Source organism: Bos indicus, chromosome 12 (assembly GCF_029378745.1).
Source record: "Bos indicus isolate NIAB-ARS_2022 breed Sahiwal x Tharparkar chromosome 12, NIAB-ARS_B.indTharparkar_mat_pri_1.0, whole genome shotgun sequence".
Taxonomy (NCBI): domain Eukaryota; kingdom Metazoa; phylum Chordata; class Mammalia; order Artiodactyla; family Bovidae; genus Bos; species Bos indicus.
The window spans coordinates 32,540,560-32,556,225 of NC_091771.1; the positions used below are offsets into that span (position 1 = coordinate 32,540,560).

The 15,666-nt window shown below is 43.7% G+C and overlaps 1 protein-coding gene across 2 annotated transcripts in view; it reads left to right on the top strand.

The window, feature by feature from the left end:
• Window positions 1-8,987, top strand: part of USP12 (ubiquitin specific peptidase 12) — a 59,924-nt gene extending 50,937 nt beyond the window's left edge. For both annotated transcript variants that reach the window (XM_070800254.1, XM_070800253.1), the window contains exons 7-9: window positions 1,883-2,080; window positions 4,576-4,654; window positions 5,780-8,987. In XM_070800254.1, coding sequence (XP_070656355.1) covers window positions 1,883-2,080; window positions 4,576-4,654; window positions 5,780-5,881 — 379 coding nt within the window. In that variant the 3' untranslated portion in view covers window positions 5,882-8,987. The remainder of the gene's footprint in view (window positions 1-1,882; window positions 2,081-4,575; window positions 4,655-5,779) is intronic.
• Window positions 8,988-15,666: the final 6,679 nt, after the last annotated feature.

Genomic DNA, 15,666 nt, shown 5'->3' on the forward strand with positions numbered 1-15,666 from the left:
GCTCACTCACTCAGTGTCCAATTCTTTGCGGCCCCACGGACCACAGTCCGCCAGGCTCCTCTGTCTATGGGGTTCTCCAGGCAAGAATCCTGGAGTGGGTTGCCATCTCCTCCTCCAGGGGATCTTCCTGACCCAGGGATCAAGCCTGAGTCTCTTATGTCTAATGCATCGCAGGCGGATTCTTCACCCGCCAAGCCATCAGGCCTGTACCAAAACTCCAGGCTCCTGGAAGGGAAGCAAGAGCTCAGCATAAACCATATGATCTGTACCATAAGTTCAGGCACATCGAGAACCGCTTACCAGCTAGGGAACAGCGGGAGCACCCCCAGATCAGGTTCCCAGATGCCAGCTGAGGGTCAGCCCCATAGCCAGTCTTTCCCAGGACGGTCTGGGGCCTACTCTGTAGGTCCCGTGACTCCTACCGTTCTCTCTGGTCACTTGACTGAGGTGCTGTCGCCCAGTGTTAAGCTGTGCTTTCTCCCTAGTTTGTTACTCGTATGCATTTTGTGTGGAGGTATTTTGAGATTATGAATATCCCTATTTCTCAGTCTCAGTGAGGGCTCAGGGATATTGTATTTGAGGTTATATATTTAATTTCTAGAAATGGAATTATTGAGGAAAAGGGCATAAAGACTGTTGGTTCCTGTGGCTGGCTGGTTTTCCAGGAAAGATTAGGTTTTTACATTTATTTTCACTGATGTTTTCCACTGGCCAGGTTAATAAATATTTCTGGGATAATCAGCTGCTCCTCCACACTTAAGATCTGTAGAATGCAGAATGCAGGTTTCGAATAAGGCTATAATTTTTTTTTCACTTTATTAGAGGCAGTGGCTTAGTAAATTTTTTTTAAAATATGAAAAGTGTTTTGCTTCCGTGAACACGTACAGAATTCAGTTCCGCACTGTTTGTCAGGTACCTGCTTGTGCCAGGCATGTTACTAGGGGTGGAGAAATGCGATGAAAGAGATGGTGTCTGTCTGCCCGGAGTCCAAACCCTAGACAGAGAGAGAGACCACGACCATCTCTGTATTTTGTAGTGTAGCAAACTGTACCAAAACAGAGTGAGTCTGTAAAGTGCTGATGGAGGACGGAGGAGAACAGCTGTTTCTGTTGGACGGGAAAGCGTTGGCGGAGAATTTTTTTAAGAAGAGGCTGCCATGCGGTGACATAGGGGAGTGGAGATGGCATGGAGGGGGTCTTCAGGATTGTGGAGGATGAGGAGGCCTGGACTTCACAGGTAGAAACCTCATTCCTGTGTTTCCAGGTTATTTTATTGCCTTTCTGGGATCCACGCAGTAAGGAGCTGTATCCTGTCTGTGAAACAGCCTGAGTGGCTGGTCTTCATTGCACTTCTCTCTCTCTCTCTCTCCTGTTCCCAGTCTGTTCCTGACTTATATAGATGAGTAGAACAAATATATTTCAATCTCTGCTCAGCAGAGTTTAGGAACCGGTTTTTCCTCTACCAGACGCAGGAATCGCCTGCAGTCTGCCTTGTCATAAGGGACCTCTATTTCAGGAGTTCAGAGTTCTTAAAATAACCAGCTAGACCTCTGTCTGGGAGCCACACGGAGTTCCACGTTGCATTATGTGGTTTGGAGATGATGAGGGACGGGGCCGTCTTAAGACTGTCAGAATATTGCTCTGCTGATATAAGAGTCACAGGAGATCGCTGTTCACCTCAGACCATCACAGCATTATTAATCAGTTCTACCCCAACACAAAATAAAAAGCTTAAAAAAGGCACAGGTAGAAATAACGTGGAAGTGGGCAGTGCTGGGCTAATAAAACTGTCAACGGTTAATTGGATCCTGCAGTTTGATAGTTCTTTTAAGTACATGGTGAATGTCTGTTACGAGATTCTGTCTTCATGTTTATTCTGACAGGATGAAAGTGAAAAAGCTGCCCATGATTCTAGCTCTGCATCTGAAAAGATTTAAGTATATGGATCAACTTCATCGATACACAAAACTTTCTTACCGGGTGGTTTTTCCTTTAGAACTTCGTCTGTTTAACACTTCAGGCGATGCGACCAATCCTGACAGAATGTACGACCTCGTGGCCGTCGTGGTTCACTGTGGAAGGTAACGGGTGTGGGCCGTGCCGGCGGGAGGCTCAGGGGCGGGCAGTGTGCACAGGACACCCCAGAGCCACTCAGAGGCGGGCCTGCCAGAGATCCTGTACCCCCGGTGCTCTAGGACCGAGATGAGTTTATTTCAGAATGAGTATTTCAGATCCATTTTACCATTTCCTCCTTAAAGCTTTTATCTGTTTAAATAGTGCATTATTGCTTGGATCTGATATTTGTTCTTATTATCTAAATAGGGGCTTCCCTCGTAGCTCAGCTGGTAAAGAATCTGCCTGCAGTGCAGGAGTCTCGGGTTCAATTCCTGGGTTGGGACGATCCCCTGGGGAAGGGGATGGCAACCCATTCCAGTATTCTGGCCTGGAGAATCCCATGGACAGAGGAGCCTGGCGGGCTACAGTCCATGGGGTTGCAAAGAGTCAGAAACGACTTAGTGACTAAACCACCACCACCACCATCTAAATATTACTCTGAGAACTTTTAAGTCCTGTTAGTTTTCTTTTTTGTTTTTCTTGGTTGTTGGTTAAAAAAAAGAAAAAAGATGCTGCTTAAAGAGATTTTATAAAATAAATTCTTTATTTTTACAAAATCTGAGACTAGTTGGATATGTTCATCATATTGATAATAATGAAAAACACTTTTAGAAGGCTTTGGAGATAACCTTCAAAGATAAGTTTTCCGATTTTATAAGTCCGTGTGTATGTTTCCTAAATTTAGCTAATTTAGTGTACTATCTCATCTACAGACCTTAATTCATAAAATAGCTCAAAAAGATTCTCAGACCACAAGAGCATTGCATAATCAACATTTATGTTTAGAACATATAGTCTTCATTGACTGTTTACTATTTCCTGTATTAATTTTATTTTATATATATATATATATATATACACACACACACACATACTTTGGCTGTACTGTACAGCTTGTGGGATCTTAGTTCCCTCACCAGGGATTGAACCAGGGCCCAGCCAGTGGAAGTGCAAGTCCTAACCACTGGACCACCAAGAAATTCCCTTCTTGTAATAATTTTAAAACAAGACACTCCTCCATTTCCCCTGGTGTTTGGAAACGTGTACTAACAGCGTATTGTATCCCAGATAATGAGAATGTTAGCTGTCCCTGCCTCCCACCTTTCTGCTCAGAATATGTCAAGAGAGCTGGGAGGGGGGTCCACCCTGTTACAGTCTTTAACCTCCGTGGGCTGCGTCAGCCCGTTTCCTGTCGTTTATCCTCAGCAGTAATCTTGCTTTTCCATTTTTGGAGCGTTCTGTTTCTAAAGTAAGTAATGACATCTGAACAGAGGAAAACGGTATCAGATAACTTACAGAACTCTACTGTAATGATCAGACTGGAGGTTTATGTTAGCATTAAGATTTTTTTTTTAAGTTTGAGATGTTTTCTTCTGCAGGGAAAAAGTACTCTCGTCATATCTTTCTCTCAACAAAGATACTCATTTTAACTACGGGATCAAAGATCTAAAGAAACTGGGAGGCAGCTTATTCTCAGATCTGAGGTTGCTGCTTTTAAAATAGTATTCAGAGCCATAAAGGATAATTTGTGTTGAAAATTTTTTCAAGGCCTATAATGTAATAATTGTGGTAGAATTGTAATTTAATTAAAAATTATATAAGCTTTTCTAGTGAGTCATACTTAAATAACTGGGAGAAGTTAAAAAAATCTTTGATATGTTCTTTAAAAAGAATTTCTTTTAGGGAATTGGCTGGTGGTCCGGTGGTTGGGACTCTACGCTTCCACTGCGGGGGACACGAGTTCAGTCTCTGGTTGGGGAATGAAGATCCCACAGGCCATGCAGCATGGCCAAAAAAAAAAAAAACCAAAAAAACCCCACCTTTATTTTTACATTTTTCTAGATTCTGTATCCCAGATTTATTTAAAATGAAAGGCAGAGGCAATTATAATAATTACATGTTGCTAAGAATTAAAACTAGCACTAATAATACTAAAAATAAGTTATTTGTTTAGAGAAGTTTATGAAGTTGGAGCTTGATTGCAGATCCAAGGTTTCAATATCTTTTTCAAGCATCATGTGGACTTTTTCCTCAAGAAAAACTATTGCCAAGGGTTAAGACTCAGAAATAATTCTATGTACATTGTTCTATAGTTATAATTCAGTGTGTTCTGGCCTCTCCTGCCCCACAAAAATGCTAGAAAATTTTATTTAAGTCTCTTGCAGAATCAAATTTGAACTTTACTTTAAAAATAATAATTTTAAAAGGCAACAAAGAATTTTAATAGCATAGCTTTATATAAATAGAATACTGGTTATATCTCTCAAAGCAGAGTACAAATTATTTTAAAATCGAATGACAGTTCAAATCAATGTAGCTTGATCTCTTGGGGGGAAAGAATAAGTAAGGAACATTTTTATCTGTTTCAGTTTTTCTCCTTTACAGAACATGGAATTTAGGACAAGAAGAGTAATACTAATAAACTTTGTATAAAGTTAACTTTTATTTCTCTTTGTTTTAGTGGTCCCAATCGAGGCCATTATATTGCAATAGTTAAGAGTCATGATTTTTGGTTGTTGTTTGATGACGACATTGTAGAAGTAAGTAGTTTCCTGATTTCTTGTTTTCCTTCAAAGTTATGTGTGTATCTTGCTCGTGACTTTTTCCTTCCAGCTTCTCATTGTATATGACAGGTCTTCAGGTTGTAATCGAATTCCTACTTCTCAGTCCCTAATACCCAGTTCCAGTGCTGCTGGAACAGTCAGGTAGCCTTGAAAATGTTTAGAATAAAACAAGTGAGATCTTTCAACCACAGAGCTAGTTAAGAAAAAGAACTTACACTATGAAAAAAATAATTTATTGAGCTATAAGACACAGTTAAGTATGCAGATGTTAAGCAAGAGTTTAAATTGTTACATGTGAACACACACACATGAGCGCACACACATAACTGCCATCTAGATCAAGAACTAGTGTATTTCACCACCCCAACAAGCTCTCTTATTCGTCTTCCCCTTTAGTACCTACAGCTTTCCTCCCCCATCCCCTGGAACCCACTATTTCTAATTTTATTATCTTTACTGGGGTTAATTTTGTCTATGTTTGAATACAAGTAGACTCATCCAGTATGACTTCTTTGGTGTCTTTTTTCACTCATTCGTATTTATGCAGTTCATTCTTCTTACTTGCAGTAGTAGTTCTTTTTTTAAATTGCTATCTAATTTTTCATTGTACAAATATACCATGTTAGAAACTTGGCTTTTTGTCCATTAATGACTATTAAAATAAAACTGCCTTGGTTACCCTCGTACAAGTCTTTCACTGATCATATGCACTCATTTTTTTCTTGAGTATATATTAGATTGGACCTTATGAAATTGCCATGTTCATAGATCCCAAATGGTTGACAATCCGTTGTTTCTTATAGTTCGGCCTGTGCCTAGGAATAGAGTTGGTGGGTCACAGGGTATGTTCAGGCTTAGAAGATGATGAAAGCATTTTGTCTGTGTCTGGTGCCGTTTTGCGCTCCCAGCTATGAATGACAGTTCCATTCGTTCCACGTTCTCACCAATACTGGGCATCATCCAAGCCATTCTGATTGTGCAGAGCTGTTTTACAAATGAGAAAATGAAAGACATTATCCTAAGAAAGGTTGAAGCTTTTACTGGATTCCAGGAGTCCAAAGAGCTCATTTTTCTACTGACATTTGTTTTTTTCCCTTGCAGAAAATAGATGCACAAGCTATTGAAGAATTCTACGGGTTAACATCAGATATCTCGAAGAACTCTGAGTCTGGCTACATCCTTTTCTATCAGTCCCGGGACTGAGGGAACCGCAGTGAAGAGAGACTTTCTGCCTCATTTCTTCTCTGGTTATTTGGGAAAGGATCAAGCACCGATTTTTCCAAGAAAAGAGAACTGCAGGGAGCTCAGGGGGGCAGCAGCACACTTTGCACACAATAAAGCAAAGACCGTGGGTTAACACGCTCTTCCTATCCTGGTAGTTGATTGATTCGCTCAGGTATCATGCTGTCTGTGCAACTCTGCACAAGGCAGTGAAATCAGAGATACCAGCTCCTCTTGTAAAACAGCCTTCCAGTAACCAACATGCATTTTCTCTTCCTTCATTGCACCGGTAGTGATTGAGCTCCTTGGGGGTGCAGCAGAGAAAACGGGAGTCTGTGCGAGGTTATACTGACGATGGCAGGAGGTGATGCTGAACACGCCGCACACGCGCGTGCCTGGGTTGGACACGTAGAGAGAGAACACTGGGTAGTCTTTTCGAGCGTAAACCGGAAATGCTTTTTGGGCCCAACACTTGGAGTCGCCTTCCTGATGTAAAGAGACTTAACACATACTAGAATCCAGTGTCAGGAAGGCAAATAACGTTTGCTTCTCTGAAGAAGCTTATAATCATATACAGTATATGTATATCTAGGGAACAATTGGTCAAAAGTGGCTTTTTGTTTCCCCAAGGGGAAAGACTGGCTTTGTAATTATAATTTTTTTCCTTATTTATTTTACTTAAAACTGGTAGAGTCTAAGTATTGTATGAAGTGCCCATGATTCTGTTGGTAAATTTGAGCATATTTTTATTAGTTTTTGTCAGTTTAATGAATCCTTTCGTTTGTTTCTATTTTTAAGGTGAATTTTTAAACTATTTTAAATCATAAGTTACCCTAAGAAAAATTGCAGTGAGAGAAGGTAAATTATTCTTTTTCCAGGAGGAACTGATATCTCTGGCTCTAAATATTTGTTCCTAGTTGTAAGTTTTATTCAGCTTTAATTTCAGTAAAATTTAAAAATAATCAAAAAATTCCCTATTGTTGTGGAATGATGGAAGAAATCCTGGTGTGGTAGTGGTGTGCTAGTCTTGAGGGTTCTTCAGTACTCTGTTTCAGCCTGAGGTCACGTTTGGAAAACTCATGTCACAGCAGTTACCTTATTTTCAGATGTTCTTTATTCTGGAAAGAAGTGACCATCCCAACCCCAGCCTTCCTGGGGAGCTGACAGACCTTTTGAGGAGTGCATTAATGAGGTCAACCAGGAGTACTTTGAAAGCAAGTCCTTTTTCCCCCCCTTCCACCTTTACAGATCTTACTGGAAGAGTGTTTAGAAATTTAACTTTGTGTTTGTAAAGACTTCATTCTGTTGGGAGTTTCAAGAAGTGACATGCGTGATGTAAGATGTATGTAAACCATTGCAGTTGACACTTTCCTATACATCAGTAAGTTGTTTGACAGTGGCCGAATGTAACTTGCAGAAAGTAATTGAATATATATTCAAAATAATAGCAATCAGGTCTTAGATGTTCTTTATTCAAGTCTTTTTAAGGCAGTAATCTTTTTTTTTAATTGCTGTAATTTTCTAAAGTTATTTTACTAATACTGTTGAATCTGAAAAAAAAAAAAGCAACAAAGAAGAATGTTTTTGTCTGCTGCTATTATTAACATTTATTATCTGTATCTTTTAGCTCAGGAAATGACTTCACCTATTCGTTCCATGAATAGATCTTTAACAGGGTCACTTAGCTAATTGGACTGTTGAAACATATGTGCCAGGAGAAAATGATGGTGTCTTCTGACAGATTGCTTTTGCAGATAACAGTTTCTAAAGCCTTACCCCTGGCTGGGATGGTTTCGTACAAATTACATGGCCTGCCCAATCTACCAGTGTGGCTCAAGAGAATCAACCAAGAATGTGGGCAAGGTCAGAGCTCTGGAGGTGCATACATTTTTTTTGCTTTGAGGGCTTCAGCCAAATCGTCTTGTAATTTAAAGCTGAAGGTCTGCAGCTTTCAGTCCAGAGACGAGGAGTAACGTGAAGCTGAACCAGCTTTAACTTGCACTGGTCCGCAGCATGTAGAAGAAAGATAGATGAAGTCATTTGCATAAAGGTACAGCGTTGGGATACTGTGTTGTGTTTGTAAACTTTACATTTTGCATTAAAAAAAAAAAAGTACAGTAAAGTAAAAGCCAAGGTTAAATTTTCTATGAAAGCAAGTTCTCACATTTTTCTTGAGTTCCATGGTAGTCGCACACTGTTCACATCTACACCCTGTTTAATAGGACGACCTGTCAGGGGCAGGACAATGGCATGATGGTTCTCCATTCACTTTGTCCTCTTAAGTGCAGCTGCATCTACATGCAATGTCTCGAAGCTTCTCAGAAACGCAGTATGCTTTAAAAACTCGAAGGGTTTAGGGCTGGGGGGAGAAATGCAGACAGAGAAAGAAAAGTGACGCGTCTAGAAAGCGACGTGAGGGTGTGTGTTGGCTGACCAACTGAAAGGAGCGGCGGGTTTCAGTTGTACACGGTGCTGATTGCCGTCCAACTGTGTACATGTTTGTTGGGATGGCTGTCCCGTATTTTGTGTTTTGGAATAAGAATTTCTATGAATTATCGTAACTGAAAGTAAGTATTCTAAATGAAGTCTCACTTCTAAGTCATATGGCTTCTGCCTTGGCAGCGGTACCTTTAGAAGCTGGCTGGAGACGGGAGCCCTGAGACTCTAGGCAGAGGGAGAAGGGGGGGTGTGTAATATATGGGTCTCGTCGCCTCTAACCATCCGTGTAGAGTTTTTTCCTTTCCTTGATGGCAGTAGAAAGACCTCACTTCCATAACATACTACTCTTGATACTTTCTTTAAAGCTACTTTTTCATTGAAGATTTCTCTCATGAGGTATTTAACCTGGGAGCCGGGAGGCTAAGGCGCTCAGGTCCTGGCTCTTCAGTGAATTTAACTGTGTGACCTTGGGCAAGTCACTTAACCTCTCTGTGCTTCAGTCTCCCTATCTTGTAAAATGGGAGTAATACCTACCTCACAGGGTTGTTGTGGGGATTAATTAGATACAATGTCTGTAAAGCATCTAAGGTTCTTGAAGAAGGCGCTATATAAATACAAAATAATATCTATTAAAGTTGGTCTATTTGTGCCTGTGGGGTTTCGTGTGTTTTTTTTTTTTCCTCCTTAAAATGCATTTACGAAATAGAAATGTACACCGTGGGCGCTGTCTTACTGCTTTTCCTCAAAAGTTGACTACTCCTGTCGCCCAAAGAGATTTTCCCAGAACGCATCCCACAAGTGTAAACCTGTGTTCCATCCGTGCCTATGTTTATTCAGCATGCACCGTGCATGTATTTGTCTTTATTTAGTGGCGTTGTCTTTCCCCAAATCCCAAATTTAAAAATTTAACTTTCACGTCATAGAATCTTAGAGGGCAAGATACCTTTGCAGTCACTGTTCCTAATGTCCTGTCCTCCCTTCCACGGGCCTACTTGGTCCTGGAAAATGATCACATGAACTTGAGACAAAGCCTGGTCCTCTGTAGAGTGACTTAAAAATTGCTGTTTCTTGATCCCCATGGTTCTTGGGAAGCCTGGCCAGGCAGCACTCTCATTGGAGTCTCTGAAGGAGAGTTCTCAGAGTTAAACACAGTAACAGGGCAGCCAGCTACCTGGGGACCTGAGATAAACATCTGTAACATACTGAACTTTGAGTAAATGACATTGTCTGTATTCAAGAGAGTTTCACAGACTGTTGAAAAAGCCGTGACTGCCCCTCACCTTTTCTACCTTGTCATCAGGTGCTTGTGTGTAAGTTATTTGAAACCCTCTCCACCTTTCTTCATTGGTCTGTTCCTTATGATAAGCTATCAACCATTTTTTAAAATCTCCAGGTTTGCTGAAATAACCTGTCATTTTTGAGTTGAGTGTGTGATAGGCTCTGTACTCAGCATTTTACATTTTTAAAAAGGTAGCTTGAAGACTGTCACAGAGGTCATGATATACTCACTTTACAAAAATGGAAACTAGGTCTCTCCAAGGTTAAGTGACTCCAAAGTCACTCAGCTGGAAGGTGTCAACTAGGTATAAGTTGACTTCCAAGCGCTTAACCCCTTGGTTCCTAAAGAGGGTTCTACAGTGCTCTTAGGAGTTCTTTCTCAAGCAGCCACTGTGGACCTGATTCCTGAAGGAACAGGCTCACACTATTTGTCATATGCCACTTACTATGAAAGTGAAATAGTAGTGAAAGTATTAGGCGTTTGTTCAGTCCTGTCCGACTGTTTTAACAACCCCATGGACTGTAGCCCAGCGGGCTCCTCTGTCCATGGGATTTCCCAGGCAAAAAGACTGGAGTGGGTAGCCATCCCCACCCAGGGATCGAACCCCAGACTCCTGCATTACAGGCGATTCTTTACCATCTGAGCCACCAGGCTTACAGTAAACCACTTATAATCCACCTTTACAACAGGTTCCTTTCTTAAATTTCCTCACTTGCTGTCAAGGATTTGCCTATAATGAAACTGATACAGAACTTAATGAACACTTTATTTCTCCAAATTGTTTTTAAATAAGCAAAACGTTCAAGAGCAAGGAAAATCGTCCCACTCTACCGACAAGTCATTTCCAAATCTGGACAATCTCAACTCGTTGGCCAACGTTGAGAAAGCTCATTCTCAAAGGCTCCCAGGTGGTTCTAATCATCCACTTTGGGGCCTGTGTTAGGACTCCTTTGAAGTTCTAGATTATGTTTCTGTAAGGTCACGGCCAGTCTGGAGTGGACCTGATGGTAGCACTTTTGAAAAATCAAATTAAGCAATGGTCAGGGTTGATTATTCCTTTAGGATTGGCTGGTTTGATCTCCTTGTTGTCCAAAGGACTCTCAAGAATCTTATCCAGCACCACAATTCAAAAACATCAATTCTTCAGCACTCAGTCTTCTTTATGGTCCAGCTCTCACATCCATACGTGACTACTGAAAAAACCATAGCTTTGACTATATGGACCATTGGAAGGGCTGAAGCTGAAGCTCCAATACTTTGGCCACCTGATTTGAAGAGCCAACTCATTGGAAAAGACCCTGATGCTGGCAAAGATTGAGGGCAGGAGAAGGGGATGACAGAGGATGGGATGGTTGGATGTCATCACTGACTCAATGGACAGGAGTTTGAGCAAACTCTGGGAGAAGGACAGGGAAGCCTGGTGTGCTGCAGTCCATGGGGTTGCGAAGAGTCAGACCCGACCGAGCAACTAAACGACAAATTATCAGGTCATTCAGAAATGGACTCCAAAATGGGAGTCAAAACAGCAGAACTGGCTCACATCTGCGTCACACATGGTGACTGTGGTTCCATCCATCAGAGAAGGGGGTGGGGGGGTGGTGTCTGGCTGGTGGCTCTGGTCTGGTGAAAACAGTTGTCATTAACACACGCCCCAGAGGGACAGATCTGGGCCTCAGACTCCATCCTCCTCATTCCCAAGCAGGATTTGAAAATCACCTTGAAAGCTGCAGTGAATTTTACCTGAAGGATGATAAACATTTAGCTTTGCTTTTAGAGCTTATGGCTGATCCTACATCTGAAGTGGGTTGCGGAATGGCAGGCTAGAGCCCAGGAGCTTCTGAGGCCCACACATCTGAGAAGGTGGGAGGGGGAAAGCTTCCCATGACCAAGGTGTGTGTATGTGTGTGAGCCCACCAGGCTGGGACCCCAGCAGGGGGCCTTTGGAAGAGGGTGTCAGTGAGTGACCAGACCAGGAATGTGGGGATAGGAGACCCACAGTTGACACAAGTGTAGGGAATGTGCAGACAGGTCAAGAGAAGTACTATTATTAAAATTTACTTTGCTGATACAGGGAATTCATAATTTGAATACACAGTCAGCCATGAAAACACAGGGTTCCTCGCAGACTACTAAACAGCTGAAGAAGGGAGCTTGCATTTACTGAACCAGACCCCTGACATACAATCTCATTTACTTCTCCTAGTAACCTTGTGTGAGCGTCCTCAGTCGCTCAGTTGTATCTGACTCTTTGCGACCCCACAGACTGTAGCCTGCCAGACTCCTCCGTCCATGGGATTTTCCAGGCAAGAGTACTGGAGTGGGTTGCCATTTCCTTCTCCAGGGGATCCTCCTAACCTAGGGATCGAACCCACGTCTCCTGAGTCTCCTTCATTGGCAGGTGGATTCTCTACCACCGGGGAAGCCCCTTCACCACATCTAGCTGCCCTCAGTTTGCTTTTCTGATTCTTTCCTATGGCGCCAGACCGGTTTCCATCACAACGGCTGCGTGCTTGCGTCAGGGACTTGGATTCTACAGAGGGGCTCTTCCACCTCCACTCCAAGTCTCACTGGAGCAGACTTGCTGGCAGGTGCAAGTGAACCTGGAATCTCTCCAGCTCACCTGCACGCCTTTGAGGAGAGCTTTGTTTTTTTCCTAAACCAGCTGATGCCTGAGGTTCATGATATTGTGCTTAAGACATGTGATTCCCTACTACATCAGTCAATTAAATATTATGTACGCAAATATAATGAGTTTGGGAGGGAGAGTTGCTTCTTTGAAAGCTCAGTTGAATGATTTGAAAAGATCCAATAAAGGTAACAATATTTGCTTTAAATTAGGTGTAGGGGACACCGGGGGAAAATAGGAACAGAAGGATTCTGTACCGGAATGGTTTTTCAACAGTCTTTAAGATCTCCAACCCCTTTAAAGAAAACAAAATCTGAAATTGTAGATAATTTATTACAGGTGTGATTTATGCAAAACCCAAGACAGCAAGATTCCCCAGCGAGGGCATCACTCAAAGAAAGACTTGGGCCCTGAGTCAAATATTGGCAAGTAAATTACCATGTATGTGTTTTAAGGTAAAAGAAAATGTTGAAAGTATTTATATGATTTTTAAATCCTTGGTTGATCCATGTACTAATCGAGAGCCTACTACGCGTCAGTGTTGTTAGCTCTGGGAATGAAGAAATAATTGATTCAGACCAACAAGTCCCTGGCGCAGAATGTACCTGCTAGTGTAGGCCAAGGCAGGAAACAGGCCTGTAAAACATACCTATGATGTCATGTACGTGTGTGGACCGCACAGGAGCGCAGACCCGGGGATGCGGTGAAAAGGCAGGGGCAGGGAAGAGCTTGTTACGAGGGGACATGAGAGCAGAGAGGGAATCTGATGGGAGCCATCTGGACATCTTAAGGGGAGACTCAAGAGGCAGAGCGGCCAGGGGCAAGACCCCCAGCCCAGCCTTAGCCAGACGTATTGAAGGAACCTGGAAGCAGGTTGGAAGATGGGCACTAAGGAGAGAGGAGAGACACAGGCAGGGCCATGTCATGGGGGTGGGGGTGGGGGCTGGCTTTGGACCTTATCCAGAAAATGAGGGGACGAACCTGGGTAGGTCTGATTTCCAGGGATTTTTTTTTTTTTTTGGCTGAGCAGGGCACATGGGATCTTAGTTCCCAACCAGGGAGTCAAACCTGTGCCTCTTGCCATGGAAGTGCCGAGTGCTAACCACCGGACCGCCAGAGAAGTCCTTGATTTCCAATTTTAAAAGGACGCTCTGCTACTGTATGGATAATTGAGGCCAGGGTGTGGGGTGTAGGGTGGGTGCTGGGCTGTGCTTAGTGGCTCAGTCCTGTCTGCACTCTTTGTGACCCTATGGACTGTAGCCCACCAGGCTCCTCTGTCCATGGGATTGTCCATGCAAGGATATTGGCATGGGTTGCCATGTCCTCCTCCAGGGGATCTTCCCCACCCAGGGATCAAATTCTGGTCATCCGCATCCGCAGGGGGATTCTTGACTGTCTGGGCCAGCAGGGAAGCCCACGGGGTGGGGGTGTGGGGTTAAAAGTGGAAGCAAAAAGCCAGAAATGGGCCAGACAGGGCTGAGCAGAGAAGCTGAGGACAGCAGGGAGGCAGGACGCCCAGGGCAGCAGCGGAGAGGAGCGGGTGGGGGTGGAGGGAGTGACCCCCTACCAGTGGCATGATGGATGCAGGAGGGAGGGGGCCAGGGAGCTTAGGGAAAGGATGGGGTGCTGTGGGGGCGGGGTGCCTCGGCATGGGTGGCGAGGTGTGGGAGCGGCGAGGGGCAGGGGGTGCTAGGTGGGGCGGGGAGTGGAGACTGCGGACTTTTTCACCACAAGGGAGAAAGCCAGAGGCGAAGCCTGCTTTCCATCTGTCTTGTGGCCAGCCAAGGGTGCGGGAGGTGCTCCCAGCCGCTCTAGCCCATTTTTGGCGGCTCCGCTGGGGCTGGGCCTGGTTCCCACGTGGAAGGAAAATAAGCCCCAAGCTTACATTTCTCAGGCTTTAGGTAGATGCCTTGTAGTTGGAAATCTTTTGGAAAATGTCTGTTTATAGGAATCTATTTTATATACAGGTGTCAACAATCTATTAAAAATAATAAGAATAATTTCTGGAAGCCTCTGGGCCTGGCTGGGTCCCCATCACAGACGAGAAATACCCTGAGTGGGTCACTCTTGGGGACCATGCGCTTCTGCCGAGCATGGAAGGCTCTTGACATCTTCGGAGATGTCGCGCCCCCTCTCCTCACCCTCCTGGCTTTAATTTTCTGTCATTTCTGCCTCTGCCCCTTGGTACTGGACTTTGGGAACAGACGATGCCAAAAGGTTGAAGATCTGAAATGTTTGAATTTTGCTCCAACATAGCCCTTTCTTGCCCTTGATAAGCCCAAGACAGGGAAGGTGAAGGCAGATGTACCTTTTACAAGGAGGAAGCCCCGTGTGGGTCCTTATGGACTAGTGTGGCCCTATGAGGAATTCCTTTCTCCCAGCTGGAAGTAGGTCAGGGCCCAGAACCCAGATAGGCTGGGCCTTGCCTCCTATCCCACAGCCGCCTCTTTCCTGGTGGGAGATAGCAGTGGGGGAGGGTGTGGTGTTGGGGGGCACCTGCGGGGGCAGGCAGGGACGATCAGGTGCCTGAGAGGAGCAGAGAAGAGGAGGGCAGAGCTGCTCTGGGCAGGACAGCTCCCAGAGCCTCTCCAGCTTTCTTAAGTTTGAAAAATATTGCTTTTACCGGTAAATAATAGCCAACATACCTGAAATTGCTATCAAAGTATTGGGTTGGCCAATGAGACCATTTGGGTGGTAAGAGAAAAACCCGAATGAACTTATTGGCCAACCCAAATATATGTACAGTTTAACACCTAGGAGACCCCCGTGTGCCTCTCTCTAGTCTACCTCCGACCCCTCAGAGTGACCGCCCACCTGACTGTCCACTGCAGTGTGAGCATGCAGGTCTCTATCTTAAGCACGGCACGTGAGCTTTGACTCTTTCTAAACTGTGTGGGAGTGGAGTCATCCTCTGTTCCTTTATCCCAGCATTCATACTTTGAGATTCATCCATGCTGTTCTGTGCAGACTTAGCCCTCTGGTTCTACTGCCGTGTAGGGTTCTCTCTGGTGAATACACCCCGGTTACTTACTCATTTGACTGTGGATGGGAATTGGCTGTTGTACAAGTCCGTTGGCAACGAGCAGCGCTATTGTGAATATTTTTGTATATGAGTCACATGTGTCGTTTCTCTGCAGGTTGTACCTCACAAATTGGGAGTTCTGGGTTTGCATATCTGTGATTTTAAAGATAATGCCAAGCTGTTTTTCAAAGACATATCTGGCTTGTCCAAATCTATATCCTGGCTGATTTTTATGTTTGTTAATTATGAAAATAGGTCAAAATCACTGTATATGTTTGTAGATTTGTCTTATTTATTTATTGCTTTATATATTTGAATCTCCCAGGTGGTGATTCAAATCGTCAGTGGTGCAGTAAAGAATACACCTGCCTAGGCAGGAGACGCAAGAGATGTGAGTTTGA